This window comes from Chionomys nivalis, chromosome 1 (assembly GCF_950005125.1).
Source record: "Chionomys nivalis chromosome 1, mChiNiv1.1, whole genome shotgun sequence".
NCBI lineage: Eukaryota > Metazoa > Chordata > Mammalia > Rodentia > Cricetidae > Chionomys > Chionomys nivalis.
In genome coordinates this window covers 18,247,972-18,266,673 of record NC_080086.1, presented here as the reverse complement: position 1 = coordinate 18,266,673, position 18,702 = coordinate 18,247,972, and the positions used below count along the sequence as shown (strand labels likewise).

The 18,702-nt window shown below is 34.5% G+C and overlaps 1 protein-coding gene across 1 annotated transcript; it reads left to right on the top strand.

Annotated features, from left to right (window-relative positions):
* Nucleotides 1-16,400: 16,400 nt before the first annotated feature.
* Nucleotides 16,401-17,288, top strand: LOC130881118 (taste receptor type 2 member 120-like). The gene has a single exon (XM_057780392.1). It carries the CDS (start codon nucleotides 16,401-16,403, stop codon nucleotides 17,286-17,288), a length of 888 nt encoding a protein of 295 aa, XP_057636375.1.
* The last annotated feature ends 1,414 nt before the right edge of the window (nucleotides 17,289-18,702 follow it).

The window sequence follows — 18,702 nt, the reverse complement described above, 5'->3', positions numbered from 1 at the left end:
ACCAGCAATGAAGGAATGTTCCGTTTACCCCACAACCTCTCCAACGTAAGTTGTCATCAGTGTTTTTGGTCTTGGCCATTCTTACAGGTATAAGATGGAATCTCAGAGCTGTTTTGATTTGCATTTCTGATGGCTAAGGATGTTGAACATTTTCTTAAGTGTCTTTCAGCCATTTTAGAATCCTCTGCTGAGAGTTCTCTCTTTAGGTCTGTATTCTATTTTTTATTGGATTATTTGTTCTTTTGATGACCAATTGTTTGAGTTCTTCATTTATTTTGGAGATCAGCCCTCTGTCTGATGTGGGACTTCTCCCTTTCTTTAGATTGTCATTTTGTCTTGTTGACCATATCCTTTGCTTTACAGAAGCTTTTTAGTTTCAGGAGGGCCCAGTATCTGTGCTACTGGGGTTGTATTTAGAAGTGGTTTCCTGTGCCAATGTGTTCAAGTGTACTTCCCACTTTCTCTTCTATGAGGTTCAGTATGGCTGTCGTTATGTCTCAGTGAGGTCTTTGATCCATTTGGACTTGAGTTTTGTGCATGGTGATAGATATGGATCTATTTTCATACTTCTACATGATGATATCCAGTTAAGCACCATTTGTTAAATATGCTTTCTTTTTTCCATTTGATATTTTTTGCTTCTTGTCAAAAATCAGGTGTTCAAAGGTGTGTGGATTAATATCTGGGTTTTCAGTTTAGTTCCATTGGTGCTTCTGTCTGTTTTTTGTGCCAATACCAGACTGCTTTCAGTACTGTAGCTCTGTAGTAGTGTTTTAAGTCAGGGATCGTGATGCCTCAAGAAGTTTTTATATTGTACAGGATTGTTTGTGCTATCCTGGGTTTTTTGCTTTTCTATATAAAGTTGTTCTTTCAATATCTGTGAAGAATTCTTCTGGGATTTTGTTGGACATTGCATTGAATCTGTAGATTGTTTTAGTAAGATTACCATTCTTACTATGTTAATTCTACCTACCCAAGAGAATGGGAGATCTTTCCAGTTTCTGGTGTCTTCTTGAATTTCTTTTTTCAAAGATTTAAAATTCTTGTCATCCAAGTCTTCCACTTGTTTGGTAAGAGTTACTCTGAGATATTTTATGCTATTTGTGGCTATTGTGAAGGGTGATATTTCTCTGATTTCTTTCTCAGCTCATTTATTATCTTCTGTGTACAGGAGGGCTACTGATTCTTTTTGAGTTAATCTGGTATCCTGCTACATTACTGAAAGTGTTTATGAGTTATAGAAGCTTCCTAGTAGAATTTTTGGGGTTGCTCATGTAAATTATCATATCAGCAAATAGTGAGAATTTGACTCCTTCTTTCTTATTTGTATCCCCTTAATCTCCGTTTGTTATCTTATTGCTCTAGCTAGAACATCAAGAACTCTATTGAACAGATATGGAGAGAGTGGACAACTTTGTCTTCCTGATTTCAGTGGGATCACTCTGAGTTTCTCTCCATTTATTTTGATGTTGCCTGTTTGCTTGCTGTATATTGCCTTTATTATGTTTAGGTATGTTCCTTGTATCCCTGCTCTCTCCAAGACCTTTATCATTAAGGGATGTTGTATTTTGTTTCAAGCATTTTTGGTGTCTAATGAGATGATTATGTGGTTTTTGTTTTTCAGTTTGTTTATATGGTGGATTACGTTGACAGATTTTTGTATATTGAACCATCCCTGCATCTCTGGTGGATAATGGTTCTGACTTGTTCCTGGATCTGATTTGCCAGTATTTTATGTAGTATTTTCGCATCAATGTTAATGAGTGTAATTGGTCTGAAATTCTCTTTCTTAGTAATGTCTTTATGTGGTTTGGGTATCAGGGTTATTATAGCCTCATAAAAAGAGTTTGGCAATGTTTCTTCTGTTTCTATTGTGTGGAACAATTTAAAGTATTGGTATGAGTTCTTCTTTGAAAATCATATACAATTCTGAGCTGAAACCATCTTGTCCTGGGCTCTTTTTTGTTGGAGACTTTTGATGACTAATTCTATGTTTTCAGCAGTAATATGTCTATTTAATTTGCTTATCTGGTCTTGATTTAACTTTAGTAAGTGATATTTATCCAGAAAGTTGTCTATTTCCTTTATGTTTTCCAATTTTTTGGAGTACAGGTTTTCAAAATATGACCTGATAATTCTCTGGATTTCCTCCATATGTGTTGTTATGTCTCCCTTTTCATTTCTGATTTTGTTAATTTGTCTTTTAGTTACTTTGGGTATAGGTTTGTCTACTTTGTTGATTTTGTCAAAGAACCAACTTTTTGTATCATTGATTCTTTGTATTGTTTTCTTTGTTTCTATTTTGTTGATTTCAAGTCTCTATTTGATTATTCCCTGCTCTCTAGTTCTCTTGCATGAATTTCCTTCTTTTTGTTCTACAGTTTACAAATGTTCTGTTAATTCACTAGTGTAGGATTTTTTTCAGTTTCTTTATGTAAACATTTAGTGCTATGAACTTTCCTCTTAACACCACTTTCATTGTGTCCCATAAATTTGGGTATCTTGTGTGATTATTTTCATTGAATTTTAGGAAGTCTTTAAATTTTCCCTTTATTTCTTCCTTGACCCATTGATGATTTAGATGAGCATTGTTTAATTCCATGTGTTTTTGGGATTTCTGGAATCAGTATTGCTTTTGAATTCTAGTTTTAAGTCATGGTGATCTGATAAGATACATGGGGTTATTCCAATTTTTTTTGTATCTGTTGAGGTTTGTTTTGTCACCATGTATGTGGTCAATTTTTGAAAAGGTTCCATGAGGTTTTGAGAAGAAAATATATTCTTTAATGTTTGGATAGAATATTCTATAGATGTCTGTTAAGTCCATTTGAGTTATAACATTAATTAGTTCCCTTATTTTTCTGTTAATTTTTTTGTCTGACTAATCTGTCCAGTGGCGAGAATGGTGTTGAAGTCTCTCACTATTAATGTGTGGGGTTTAATGTATGATTTAAGCTTCAGAAGTATTTTTTTACATATGAGGGTGCCCTTGTATTTGAGGCATAGATGTTCATTATTGAGATTTCTTCTTAATGGATTTTTCCTGTAACTAATATGAAATGTCCTTCTTTGTCTGTTTTGATTGATTTTAGTTTGAAGTTTATTTTGTTAGATATTAGGGTAGCTACACCAGCTTGTTTATTAGGTCTTTTTGATTGGAAAAATTTTTCCCAACCCTTTACTCTGAGTGATGTCTGCCTTTGAAGTTGAGGTGTATTTGCTGTATACAACAGAAGAATGAATTCTGTTTTCACATCCAATCTGTTAGCCTGTGCCTTTTTTATAGGTGAATTGTGTCCATTTATATTAAGGGATATTAATGATCAGTGATTGATATCTCCTGTTAATTTGGTTTTCATTGTAGGTGATGTTAATTTGTGTGTTTTTCCCTTCTTTGGAAATTGCTGCTGTGAGATCATCAATTGTCTGTGTTTTTGTGAGGGAGCCAACTTCCTTGGACTGGAGTTTTTTTCTGTTACTTTGTATAGGACTGAGTTTGTGGCTAGAATTGGATACATCTGGTTTTATCATGATATCTTGTTTTGTCCTACTATGGTGATTGAAAGTTTTGCTTTAGTAGTCTGGACTGGTATTCAAGGTCCCTTAATGTCTGCATAATGCTTGACCACGACGTTCTGGCTTTCATTGTCTCCTAGGAGAAGTTAGGTGTAATTCTGATAGGTCTGCCTTTATGTGTTACTTAGCCTTATTCCTTTGCAGCTCTTAATATTCTTTCTTTATTCTGTATGTTTAGTGTTTTGATTATTATGTGGTAAGAAGACTTTTTTTTGATCCAGTATATTTGGTATTCTGTAAGCTTCTTGTATCTTCATAGACATATCTTTCTTTAGGGAAAACTTTCATAGGGAAAGTTTTCTCCTATGATTTTGTTAAATATATTTCTGTGCTTTTGAGTTGAACTTCTCTTTCTTCTATACCTATTATTCTTAGGTTTTGTCTTTTCATGGTGTCCCATATATCCTGGATATTTTGTGTTAAGCTTTCATTAGATTTAATGTTTTCTTTGACTGATGAGTCTATTTTCTTTGTTGTATCTTCAGTACTTGAGATTATCTTTTCTATCTCTTGTATTCTGTTGTTTATGTTTGTATTTGTGGTTCCTAATCATTTTCTCATGATTTCTGTTCGTATAATTCCCTCGGCTTATGTTTTCTTTATTGTCTCTATTGCAGTTTTAAGTCTTGAATAGGCCGGGAGTTGGTGGCGCACGCCTTTAATCCCAGCACTTGGGAGGCAGAGGCAGGTGGATTTCTGTGAGTTCGAGACCAACCTGGTCTACAAGAGCTAGTTCCAGGACAGTTTCCAAAGCCACAGAGAAACCCTATCTCAAAAAAACAAAAACAAAAACAAAAAAAAAGTCTTGAATAGTTTCTTACATATGCTTGATTGATTTTTCTTGGTTTTATTTAAGAGATTTTTTGACATCTTACAATTTTTGTTTGTCTTTTTCTCCATTTCTTTGAGGGAATTTCTCACTTCCTCTATAAGAGTCTCAAACATTTTTCTGAAGCTATGTTTTAGGTCATTTTCTTCTGCTTCATCTATATTTGGTTGTTCAAGTCTTTCTCTTGTAGGGTTAGTAGTTTTCACTGGTGTCATGTTGCTCTCTGTGGTGTTGCACGTATTCTTATCTTGTCTACTCATCTTTTCTTCTAGTTGTTGTTATTGGAGCTGTCTGTGACTCTGGTGATTAATCTTCTAGGTGACAGTGGATTCAAGGCTCAGATGGTTGTTCCTCATGGTACAGTCAGTGCCTCGGTTCTAGTTACCTCTTGGTCACTCCTTGTTCCTGGAGGTCGCTCAGTGCTCCAAGGGTTTGCTCCTCTCCCGTGGAGTTTGCTGTCTCAAGCCTACTTTGGCCTACATTGCTGGCTTAGACATGTTTCTCTAAATGTCCCTGGTCTGGATCCACTCCTGTGAAGGTCCCTGGCTTGGGGTTGGTCCTGCAAAGGTCTCTGGCTCTGAAATACTCCTTCTGGGTTTCCAGACTTGGGTTCGCCAGATCTGCAGATGCCCTGGCTCAGGCCTACATCCTCAGAGGTCCCAGACCCGTGCCTGGACCAGCAAAGGTCCTGGCTTGTGCCTAGTTCCTCAGAGGTTCCAGACTCATGCTTGGACCTGCAGGAGTCCTTGCTCAGGTCTACTCCCATGAAGGACCCAGATTCATGCTCAGACCTGCAGCAGTCTCTGGCTCTGGCCCGTATGCTCAGCAGTTGCTCCCCTGTACCTGCTCCTGTGGAGTTTGCTGTCTCAGGTCTGCTCTGGCCCAGGTCTCCGACTCAGTACTACCTCTGTAAATGTCTGTTGTTTGGATCCGCTCCCACTCCCGTGAAGCTTACCATCTCAGGCTTGCATTAGCCTAGGTCACTGGCCTACTCCTGCTTCCACAAAAAGAGACCTCTGATTCTTATGAGTCTGCTTGTTCCAGAGAAATAGGTATACATTGTCTTGGACCTCTATCTTAGTCCAAAATGTCAATCCTGTCTCCAGGAATCCTCAGTATTAGACATGGATCTTCCCCTGGTAGGGATACAGAAGAAGGTATGAAACGGACCTCAAAGCCTCATGACAAGGGAAAAAGAGTGGTTGGCAGATAAGTAACATCCAGGGCAATGTGATGAATAAAATGCAGGTTTCCTGAGCATCTGATATAACTAAGGTATTCGAATCAGAAGTCGTCTACCTCAGTCTGAAATGGCGATTCTGCCTTTAGGAATCTCAAGAAGAAATTGTTACCAATATCCTTTTATATTGTTATGAAAACTTAGCCAAGGCTTGAAATTTTATAAATTTTATTTTTAATTGTATCAGAATTTATATGGTTAAACGTTCAAAGATCATGATACCAACTTCTAGCAAGTACTTTTTAGTGAGTAAACTCTTCGGCTGCCAAGTTTGCTTTATAGCAACACGTGTTCATAGAAGTAAGCTAGACCCACAAATCAGACTTACTCATAAATTGGTATTGGCATCTCAGATTCTGGAATCTCCATGATAAAAGAACATTTCATTGAGCCTCAATTCTTAAGGATCTACCATTACTCAGTAAATCTATGTCTAGTACTATCTTTCAGGCCACAAATCTTCAGGAAAAAAATTGTTCTACCCCTAAACCACTGAAAATAACACACCCAATATAGTTAGCTGATTAAAATAAAATGCTCAACTCCATTTGTATCTTAGATAAGCAGTAAATTAGTTTCATTGTTCATTTATCATATTAGCATGACCTTTTATTCTAAACTTAGTCTGTAATTCTTCATTTATGATGAATTCATGTTATATTATGTCAAAGTATACCTATAAATATTGAATTATTTTATCTAAAATGAAGACTTACCTTCTGTACTTTTATTTTCTAAATCGGTTAATACGACCAAGAAAATACTCCAAATTTTAACTAAAAGTTTTTGAGACAATTACTAACTGACCACGAGGGGGCAGAATTGCTCTGTGCTAAGAACTGGTGTCCAAAAGAGTTAAGACCTTGGTGAAGAAGAATCTCAGGGTCTGTGTTCATAATTTACTTTTATTACTCAGTGTCTCCTGGAAGGTAAGACTTTGTGTTTTACACTAAATTCGTAACTTGTTACTTGCTTCATAACTCTTGCTTTTAGTTTTACTTTGTAATTTTTACTTTTATTTGTATTATTGAGATTCAAACCTAGGGCTTCACAATGGGAAAGAGTTCAGCATTGAGCTATACTCACTAGATGAAGCTGCACTTTTCAAAGAGTAGGTATTGTAGGTTTTATGTTTTTCTAAATAGTTGGATGCTAGAGGTTAAGTCTTGTGATTTTATTTTACTAAAAACACAGAATGTGACCTCCATTTGTAATAATTGCATCGTTGATAACTTTCAGTGTGCCTTTCAAAAGACTATTAAATTCCTGGATAAAGTTTGGTTAAATCACGTATCCTACAAATCCCTTTAATTTAGCTTCTAGTTTTCAATGTAGGTGACTATTTTAAAGATTGTTTTAAGAATTATATTACTATTTATATATTTAGCTTCCTTAGACATAGACACACATGTAATATGTTCTGATTGCAATTCACATATTTCAACCTTAATATTTATCAAATATATCAATGAAATTTTAAAATGAAATTAGCTATATTACTTTTTATAGAACCTCAACAGAACTATGTTGGCAATATAATTTTACTATAGAATACATAATCTTTATTATTAATTCTTTTCCTTTTTATTTAATTTAGTAAATATCAAATAACATATCACAGAACCTAGTGATAACATTGAAGCTAGATTCAAAGCATAGGTGTGCAGAACTTTGAATCTTCCTTGACTTTCTCCCTCTAGAACATCATCAGTCACCTTCCTCAAAACAAAGGGAGACACTTATTTCAATTCAGTTTTCCACAGAATTAAAAAAAATAAAAACACAAGCAACAATAAAAAATGGGTACACAGATGGATAAAAATACTGTAATATAAACAAAACTATTTGACACATATCGGTTTTGAATATAACATGCTAGCATTTTTCTAATGTTTCCCAAATAACACATTAAAAAGAGAAATTGAAAGGAAATTACACTGTTCATAGCTCTTGTGTGTCTTAGGTATCTAAACTCATGTCCTCAAGCTTGCTCAAGAAGTGCCTCTCCAAATGAACCACCCCTCCTGTCCCACAGGGACTTTAAAACATCTACACATATGCGAGGCAGTTGAAACACTCGTCTCAGTCCTACCAGAATGGAGCAGAAATGCTTCCACACAGGCTTGGTAAGATTACTTTAACTGCTGTTATTTCTAATAACCTTAGAATTTCAAGTGGAAAGGAAATTAACGAAAAATTATGTCCCCAGGAAGTATTTTTTAACAATTATTAATTACTGTATAAACTCCATTCATATTGAAATCAATTTATATTTTAAAGGAGGGGGGATATACCAAGAGTAAAACAACAACAATAAACAGATAAAAATATGTATATCATCAGGTTTCATGAAGAGAAAATTTTAAGAGGTCATAACACTTGTCGCCTGAGCATTGGAAGCCCATGATGTGAGGCCTGCAACTGAGGCTTGAGTGTTTCCAGTCCATGCTGTAGAACAAGGATCCCAGTGGATTCCCTGAGCTGAGGTGACCAAGGAGTCTAAAGTGCTTGAATCTATAGCATACAGAACCAAAAAACTACAATAACATAACTCCCTAAGGCCAGGAAATAGCCATCCAGGTAAGTCAGAGCAGATATTGATAGTGAGACTTTATAGCCATGAGCATACAGGGAATGCACATACAGGCAAGCAGACACACACATATATACTTAAATAAAAATAAACAAAAATGTAAAAATGAACAACAGCATCAGTTTCTCAAATCTTGTGGAAGCTATAAACATTTGCAACCAAGAAGCTCAGTAAACCAAACACAGAGAACCTACCGTATAAAAAAACACATCTTAACCTAGATTTCCATATTATTTTTACAGAAAAATCATCGAATTATCTAAAAAGTGGTGCACTAAAAGGGACCAATAAGGATTGTGACAGATTTAGGCAGAAGCAGTGGAAGAAAAATATCTGATTGAACAATGGAAGTACAAAAATAGGAAAAATCTTAACCTAGAATAGTGGAGTAGATTTCAAAACTGAAAGAGAAAGACAGACATCCAGATACCCAGAAGACTCACACTACAAGAAATCTAAAAAATTGTGCTTAGAGACAGGGAAAAATAAGAATGAGTAAATTATACAATAAGCAAATATATAAATAAATAAAAAGCAACAGAAATAATAACTTCCTGGTTAATATACAAATTGTTTATCTTATTTAAATTTCATAAAAATATAATTGCCTTGTTTGGATTATGGCATTCACCTACAAGAGATAAGTTTATCTTAGCATGTTTTCTTGCATATATATATTTATATAAGTATATTTATATTTAGAAATATAAATATTGACATTGCACATGAAGAAAGAGAACATACAGGCTGATATAGTCTTAAAATGACACACTGTTAATATAACTGAATTTTTTAAATGATGCTTTCTGCTTGTAATACCTGTTTCATTCATAAGGATTCTCATCATCCTTGTATGAAATGATATGCACAATGTTCCTTGCGTTTTACTACCTAATGCAGTGTCTGTTTTTTGTAGTTTAGCATTGCATACAACTGGCATTAAGAAAATGGGACCAATTATTTCTCCACTGGTTTCTTTAAATTAAAAATACAATTGCTATGAAGTAGAAAATGAGACAAAATGAATGAAAACTTACCTGGGGAGGGGAAAACAGAGAACACTGAAGGAAAGGGAAGGAAGAGGGATAAATAACACTAAGGTTGTTTGAAAAAGCCTACTTAAAACTAATATAATATGTCTACTTAAAACTTATATAACATATGCAAGTTTATACATATGTTTTTACATATGTACATGCACAGACGTGTATATGAATATAAAATATGTGTGTGTGTGTGTGTATGAATTGTACCACTTGGAGAGATAATGCTCCTTCCCCAAACCATAGACTGTCTCTCAAATCTCCAATGCCAGACATGAGAAACTTCCTTAAGAGTCAGGGAAGTTCAAGAAACTCCCAAATAATATAGGCTATTGCCATTGCCCTTTCTGGGTTTAGAAAAAGAGGACTTGGATAGCTATATCTGAATCTGTCCTGGAAGAAAGTATGCAAGCTAATGTTGGAAGAGGGTCATAAAAAATGCTATCCAGCTGTAATAAATTTAAACCACAACAAGGATCAGCACAAGATGTTCTGAGAGATTCAGTGGTGGCACATATATTTTTGGGGTAGCCAGAAGACACATTATTGGGCTTAAGTTCTACTCACTAGATGGAAATTCATAATCAGTAATATAAAATTCGCCAATGCCCACAGCTGGACAGGCCGTGGTACATAGATGTAGTGAGGAGCTGGTAGGCCACTTCCTGCTACATGGCTCCCAGCCACCTGGCTGGCTTATGCCCCAAAATAACAACATACAAATTGTATTCTTTTAAACACTGCCTGGCCCATTAGTTCGAGCCTTTTACTGGCTAACTCTCACATCTTGATTAACCCATTTCTATTAATGTGTGTAGCACCACGAGGTGGTGGCTTACCAGGAAAGATTCAGCATGTCTGACCTGGAGTTGGCTCCATGGCATCTGGCATCTGACCTCACTTCCCTTCTTCCCAGCATTCTGTTCTGTTTACTCCACCTACCTAATTTTCTGTCCTATCAAAGGGCCAAGGCAGTCTCTTTATTAACCAAAGAAATCAACACAAAACAGATGACTCTCCCACATCACATAGAGGATAACCTACTACTCTTGTCACATTCCTAAACCAATATATTCTCTGACTGCATTCCGAGTACTTATCCTTATGCACACAGGTAAGTGTAGGTTTCATCCTTATCAATTAAACTTCTGTTTTTTTTAATAGATGGAAATGATTACAGAAATAATCAAAATAAAAAAATAACTGTGGGATGCCAACCCCAATTATTACACATACAATACAACCCCAATACCTTAGACTTAGGGAACATTGTACACAAGGGGCAGGAAATGATTTTTAGGAACAAACTATCAAATCGAGAAATTTTAAGAAAGCTAAAGGAAGGTAGGTCTAATATCCCAGGTTATTATTGCTTTACTAATCAACATGAAACTCAGTTTGAGCACTGTGTGATAAAGGGTGAGGTCAAAACTGATTTTGAGGAGAATCTTATTACTCCTCCAAACAATTCAGAACTATTGATATACTTAGTTTCTGTGGGATAATGCTTTATACACTGTAAAGATCTGTCACTTGTGTTGGTTTAATAAAATGTTGATTGGCCAGTAGTCAGGCAGGAAATATAGATGGGGCAACAATATCATGAGAATTTGGGGAGGAGGAAAGGCAGAGAATCAATCACCAGTCTACATTTAATATCATTAGCATAGACTGGAATCTGTCACAGCAGATGGTGGAACAAGAACTGAAAGCTAGTTTGCTAGCATGCAAATAAGATATATTCTCTTTCATGTTTGTTTTTTAGCATTTTGCCTTGCTTCATAGAGAGGGAATTTGAATTTACCAAGATTAAATACTACTTAGTAAAATATATAAAACATATTCAGAAATATTTAACGTGATACATGGATCTTGGGCATCTGTAAATGGCTTGAGGGTTTCATTGGTACTGTGGTTTACTTCAAAGAAAACTTTAGACCTCTGTAAATAGATTGAGAATACCTCCTCTGTAAATTTTCTATGATTTTTATCATTGAAAAGTCCTTGATTTTCATTCAGGAAGAAAAGTACTTCTCCATATTATGTTTAGGCAGCTGGTCTTTATTCTTGCCTCCAAGTCATAAAGACAGACACACACAGAATACACAGCCTTCCATGTGTTACCTTTGGGATCTGAAAACCTTCTAAAGAGAAATGAGTTCTGATTATTTAATTTTAACGTAAAAGTAAGTTTTGGAGCACTTGTTATTTACATTCATCTCTTTCAGAATCGGTTTCTTTTTTATTTTAAATTTTACACACCAACCACAGTTCCTCCTCTCTTCCCTCCTCCTGTTTCCCTCCTACCAAACCCTGCCCTCCACTACTCAGAGAGGGTAAGGCCTTCTATGGGGTGTCAACAAAATCTGGCATATCAAGTAGATACAGGACAAAGCTTCCCCCACCCCCAATGCTGCCCATATGAGGGTGAGCAAGGCATCGCTCCATAAGGAATGGACTCAAAAAAAGCCAGTTCAGGCACTGGGGATAAATCCTGATCCTACTGCTAGTTACCCCACAGACTGCCCAAGCCACAGAACTATAACCCACATTTAGAGGTCGTAGCAGAACTGGTTTCTTAACCCATGCTTATCAGGCACCATTCTCTATCTAGTATTTAATTATCTATTAATAACATTCTGGAAAAATTGCTCAGTAACAAAGTCTCCCATGATTGTCATTAGAATTGCTTTGTAAGCAAGGATGAACATACAAAAGCTTCCTTAGCAAGTTTATACTGTCTACTGCAGTTCACAGTATATATTTTTGTTCAGATTATTTTCTTTGGAGAAACGTGCTTATGAAGAGATATTGCAATATACAAAGAAGTAAGATTAACAAATAAAGTGTTTTATACAAATGCCGAAGAAGATGTTAACATATAACTACCAGCAACAGCTAATCAGAATATGACATTTGCAATTTTTTCTTGTTTGTTTATTAAGGCACTGTGCTATGCAGCACAGACTGACCTTGAACCTACTATAAAGCAGAGGACAAGGACCTTGAACTCCTAGTCCTCCTTTCTTCACAACCCAAATGCAGGAGTTATGGACACATTTCTCCAAAGAAAATAAGTTTTGTTATGCTCATTTAAATTTTTATGAGTTTTATTTTGCTGTATTTTTGCATGAGCTAATACCACTCATAATTTTCAGCATCTCTCAATCCTGGCATTTGAGTAATATTGCAGAGTGAGAGAAAGGAATCTTTCAGTACTTCTAGTTACTTTGATGTGACTTCCTAGAAAACCCATTTACAGAGACAAAGAATAGATATGTATTTGCAGGAAATGGGATGAGGTGAGAGTTTCTGCTATGATTTCTGACTTTGGTGATGGATACTTAAAACTCACATTAAGTCTCCAACTATAGGTGTTTTTCAATGATTGTTTAAAAAAATATACAATAGGTCTAGAAAAAAGTATCAGGAAGATAATGGAGAAAGTGGAAGGGAGAGAATGATGGAGAAGAGGGTGCAAAACTGTGGTGAATATGTAAATTAATTTCATAATAATAATAAATTTATAATAAAAAGGACTAATCTCAAAGTAAAAGTCAGTCTTGACCTTATTGTTGAAATACTAGAGCATTCTATATTATATTAACATTAACAAAATGCAAATTATCATCACGGTTAGTTAATATTTGAATATTTAGATTATCTTATTATAAAGACAAAAGTAAGACAAGTACATACTTAAAGACAGAAGCTATTTTCTTTCTATCTGCACAAAAGAAAACATGAATAGATGCTAAAAATATAAAGTTTTTTAAAGACAGGGTTTCTCTGTAGCTTTGGAGCCTGTCCTGGAACAAGCTCTTGTAGTCTCGAACTCACAGAGATCTGCCTGCCTCTGCCTCCTGAGTGCTGGGATTAAAGGCGTGTGCTACCACTGCCAAGCTAAAATATAAAGATTTTTGATCCTTCAGTAATGATGCTGGCTTTTAAAATCAGAAATCAAGAAAAAAATATGAGCTATGTATCTTTTGTACACCTGTAAATCAGGCACAAAAGTAATAGAAATGACAACTTTTAATGTAAGAAACCAAATTTCTATTTTTCTCATTTTGTTTTGTTTTGTTTTGTTGTTCCCTGGATTTTGCTCTCTGTACATTCTTTTGCTGTGGATGTTCCATCTGAATCAAGAACAATGTCTGCCTATTCTGAGGGTAACTGCTTTAAATTTGCTGACATCTGCACACATTATTAAATATAATTCTTAAAAATTCAGAACCTCATTGCTCTATGGGAAAATAATTGCTCTATATATGTGTGTATGGTAAGAGTTTACTAAAAATACAGATATCTACCATATAAGTATCACAAAGACCTCTTATGTTCCTATGAGATGGTTCAAACTTCGTGTGCATTTTATTGGAATATTCTACCACTGAACTGCATGTTCAGGATACAATATTCTTTTTAAAATGGTTATTACAGTTGCCCACTTTTTAAAATCTTTCTTTTATTAAAATATCCCTAAACAAAAAGAGATAAAATGTGGAACACATATTTTCCTACAAATATATGGACTAATTCAGAACACTAAAAGCAAGAAAATCTATTTCAAGTCAAGATTAATGGGTGTTTATAACAAATTTATCTGTGAACAAAGAAATTTTCATTTACACAAACAAAGTTCTAACTTATTGAAAATTTATCAACAATATCCATAGGTTATGTGTGCCCCCTCTGTTTTACTTTTAGAATCTAAGGTGTTTGAAAAATTTCACACTTCATTAACCTTTATTCTGCTACTCAATTAATGTTAGTATTAAATATACATAAGCCCACAAGTGTGTATTCAGTGTCTATTACTCAAATTATAATGTTTTAAGTTTCTACTATAAATTGGTTTCATTCTATACTAAAAAATATTAGCATATGGTTACATAAAATATTGAAAACATGTCATTTACCTAAATATATTCAATTAAAAGATTATCACCAATTGAAGTTTATATATATGAATTTTAAATATAATATAAATATCTGCAAATATAATATAGTTGTATGTATTTGACAACCACCAATTAATATGTGCATGTATTCCTACTATTAGGTAAGTCACTTATTCCTGTGAATTATAAATACACATAAAGAACTCATGAATCTGAATCTGTTAACCTAGATGGCATCATTGGAGCACAGTGTGCTCCTGATTCTGAGTAATTAAAATACATGTAGATTAGTCTTCCTTGTGAAATAGTAGGTTATGTGTATTTGATATAAAATAAACTATATTTTGTATTTTATTCATTATCATTAATTTTAGAGAAAAAGTTTAGATTAAGGCATAGTATAAATGAGTAATGTTCCTTGTTATGAAACTGTAAAACCAGTTTCTTATACATTCATTATTCCAGACACCAATTTGTAGGTTTATTAGCATTTAAAGCAAGAGTATGGAATATAACTACAATGCCACTAACCACCAGAGGCCAGAGTTTCAGATACCCTGAAGCTGGAGTCACAGGTGGTTTTGAGCCAGAGTGATGTGATTACTACTAGGAGCTGACTTATATTTCATGATCTATTTCTTCAGCAACTACCCTCAGCTTTTAATTTAAATAACTTTTTTTCATTTATTTTACATAACAGTTTCCCCTCATTTTTCTCCTCCCACTTTCTTCCCTTTCCCATATACCCCACCCCCCATCCAGTTCTCATTCATCTCCCTTGAGAAAGGGACATGCCTTCCATGAACTTGCACAAAGCATGGCACATCAAGTTGAGGCATGATTGAATGCATACCCTTGAGTAAAGGCTTGGCAAAGTAATCCAGCATGGGGAACAGGTTGCCAAAAGCCAACTAAGAGCCAGGAAGAGGTCCTGTTCTCACTGTTTAAGCAGCGTTACTAATAGACCAAGCTATAAGATTGTTAGTTACAGACATGCAGAGGACCTAGGTTGGTCCTGTGCAAGCTTCCTGACTGTTAGCCCAGTGGCCATGAGCTCCCGTGAGCTCAGGTACCCTCAACTTTTATGAGATGAGATATGAATGTGTAAGTCTTTTCTTATACTTTCACTGTCCTCCCCTCATTCTCCCTAGTGTTGGGAACACAGTGGGAATCATGTTCAAGTTGATTTCTGTTTTTTAAATTACAAACATCTTTGATTAGAATGAGACAGTATCTCAATGCAGTTTTTTCATTATATAGATGACTTAATATGAAAACATATTCTTTAATTGTATAAGAAGTAATATCTTTAATTGTATAAGAAGTATTATGAACTTTCAAATAATTTTAATCAATACTTAAAATTTGGTGAACTCATGAGTAACACTGTGAAGCTCTAAATAAGAGTTTTAGAACATTAAGAAGAATGGGCTTGAAATCAAAGTGAAGAAAGAGATTTATAATCCTAGATGCCATCCCTGAGATACACTTTATATTTTGAAAATTGCAAGACAATAATCCTTCCATCTATGAAGTGTACTCTATGTACATGCTTCCATATATATGTTGTGTATATAAATATGCATTCTTATAAGTTGACAAAGAATCAAGTTAAACACAGATATTTTTTATCAGAGAGCAGTTTTCAAGGAATGTTCACCTTTTTGATGTTCCCCAGAAATTTTTGGATCTTATGATATGTAATTTGAGACACTTTGCTTATGAATTTTGTATTAAAATAAATGATTTCATAGAGGGTGATTACTCTAGATAAAGTTTCAAATGACTGGCACCCCCTACATTCTGTACAAACTGAGTTCTAAAATTTTACTAACAAATCAAGCTGACTATGGCAGTTGATATATGTTTAAAGAAGGATCAAAATTTTGAACAGTGGAACAGAATTTGTATTTATTTGCCTGTTAGCAAATGGGAATTGGTGTTTTTCCAATAGCAGCTCTGAAATACACTACTCTATGGCAGAGGCACAAAAGTATGTCATTAGAGACATTATGATAAAATAAATTTCCATAAACATGAGTTTGAATTCATCCATTATCACACCACACTGGGGTTCTACTTGGCACATATTTTAAAAGAAGCAAGAAGTCTAATATACATCCAGTGAACAGCAAATATAATTATATCTTTGTATAAAAAGAACCATAAGCAGTGAAATTAAGCTTGCCTATTTTTTTTTGTTTGGTCAGACATGATGAATTTACTGGAATGGATTGTCACCATTATAATAATGATGGAATTTCTCTTAGGGAACTGTGTCAATATCTTCATAATTCTTGTGAACGCCATTGACTGTATCAATAGAAGAAAGGTCTCCTCTGCTGACAGAATCATAACTGCTCTTGCCGTCTCCAGAACTGGTATACTCTGGGCAATGTTAATGAACTGGCATTCAACTGTGTTTACTACAGATATATACAGTGTACAGAAAAGCGTTTGGTGTCGCATTATCTGGGAGGTAAACAACCATTTTAGCAATTGGTTTGGGACTATACTCAGCATGTTTTATTTGTTCAAGATAGCCAATTTCTCCAACCCTCTATTTCTTCACCTAAAAAGAAAAACTGAAAAAGTTCCCCTCATGATATTTTTGGGGACCTTCCTGTTTTTGGTTTTGTTTGTTGGGATGATAAACATCAGCAAGATAGCTTGGGTGAGTGATTATGAAGGAAATGTGACTTTGAAGAACAAACTGAAGGACATCACAGACCTTGCAAACTTACATCTCTTTGGCATGATAAATATCATACCACTTTGTATATCACTGACATGTGTTCTGCTCTTAATCTACTCTCTAGGCAAACATCTCAGGAATATGAAATACCATGGCAAAGGATGTCAAGATACCAGCACCACAGTCCACATAAAGGCCTTGAAAACTGTGGTCTCCTTTCTCTTGTTACATGCTACATACTCTTTCTGTGTGGTTATAGCAGGTTGGAGTTTACATAATGCACCAGTCTTTTTATTTTCCATAACAATTGGTGCCATCTACCCAACAGGTCATTCTTTTATCTTGATATGGGGAAACCAGAAGTTGAAACAGGCCCTTCAGTTGTTCCTGAAGCAGGTGAGATGCTGACTGAAAAAAAAAAAAAAGGGAGAAGAACTCTCATGTCTATAGATAAATAACAGAGATATGGTATCTTCTAGCTAAAAAGACTCAGTGGAAAGAGTGACTTTGTCTCTCCACTACTATTTTCAGAATATATGTTATTAAAGAATTTCTAAAACCATCCTCAGGAAAGTCTCCTCCCTAAACCTGCTAAATAAGATATGTGGATACATTTTGGTGAGAACCATACAGACAAGAAAAATTGAAAAGAGCATTTCCTTAATCACTGCTGCCTTACATACAACCTGGGTATAAAGAATATAGAAGAAAGTGAATAAATGTGAAGCCATGTGTATTATTCTCTGGTTTACTTACAATTGGTAACAAGGGGATATGTGATTCCACTACAGTGTTCATTGTCATGATGAAAAGTGAGTTCAGACTATGATGCTTCTGCCATTTGTAGATGCAAGAATATTGAATTCTAAGTTATAGAGCAAACATACATATTTAAAACAGTATTTATTCAAATTTTCTTATTCAGTTCATATAAAAGAGTAAAAACAATTCTCATTTTTAGTATAGAGTAATCAAAAATTCTTATTATAAGATAAAAACAAGTAGAATAAAGTAATAACAAAATAGAGTAAATTTAGTGAATATATACAGTGAGTTGTATGGATAAATGACATATTAATATGAATATATATAAAGTTTGAAAAGAGGTAATTTGTATAAAAGTACTAAAAAAATATTTCCTAAGAAAATCTTTAAATTTAAAAATGATGTGTTTTAAAGTTAAAAGCACATCTTATTTATTTCAGGCTACTGCTTTTGTTTTTCTCATTTTAAAACCTGCAATGGTGATAGATTGTCTATCAGTACTTCATTTTATATTCTTAAAATTTATTTTAAACTTTAAACAAAAAGAATCTTACTTTCCATGTTGTAAAGATAGTATCACTGTAAAACAGTACATAAATAATTGCACACAATTCATTTTTTCCTTTATTTACTAAAACAACACCTATGAACTATGTATGGTAAACATAGGAAATTTCTTGAGGTTTCTTAGAATCCTGTATAAATTGTGGAAATAAGAGCCATGTGTTGACAAAGTCATTGATGGAAAGTTCTAGTGTAGGGAGTAAAATATTCAATCACTGAATTCTATGCAACTATCAATTTGCGATGTTATGCAAACAGTTCATTCAATTTTATTCTTTTTTAGAATTCTTACACAAAGTAATATGACTCAGTGGATTTTCTCAGTATATGCCATTAAGTTTGTTCTTACTGGTCCTCCATCTCCACTGTTCTGCCCATTTTCTTCCTACCCCCACAAAGTCTCTAATTCCGTATCCATGTTATAAGTACCACAAACTCAATTATTTTCCATATCCTTCCCTTAACACTTTCTTCTCCCTTTTGGTGGTCTCTT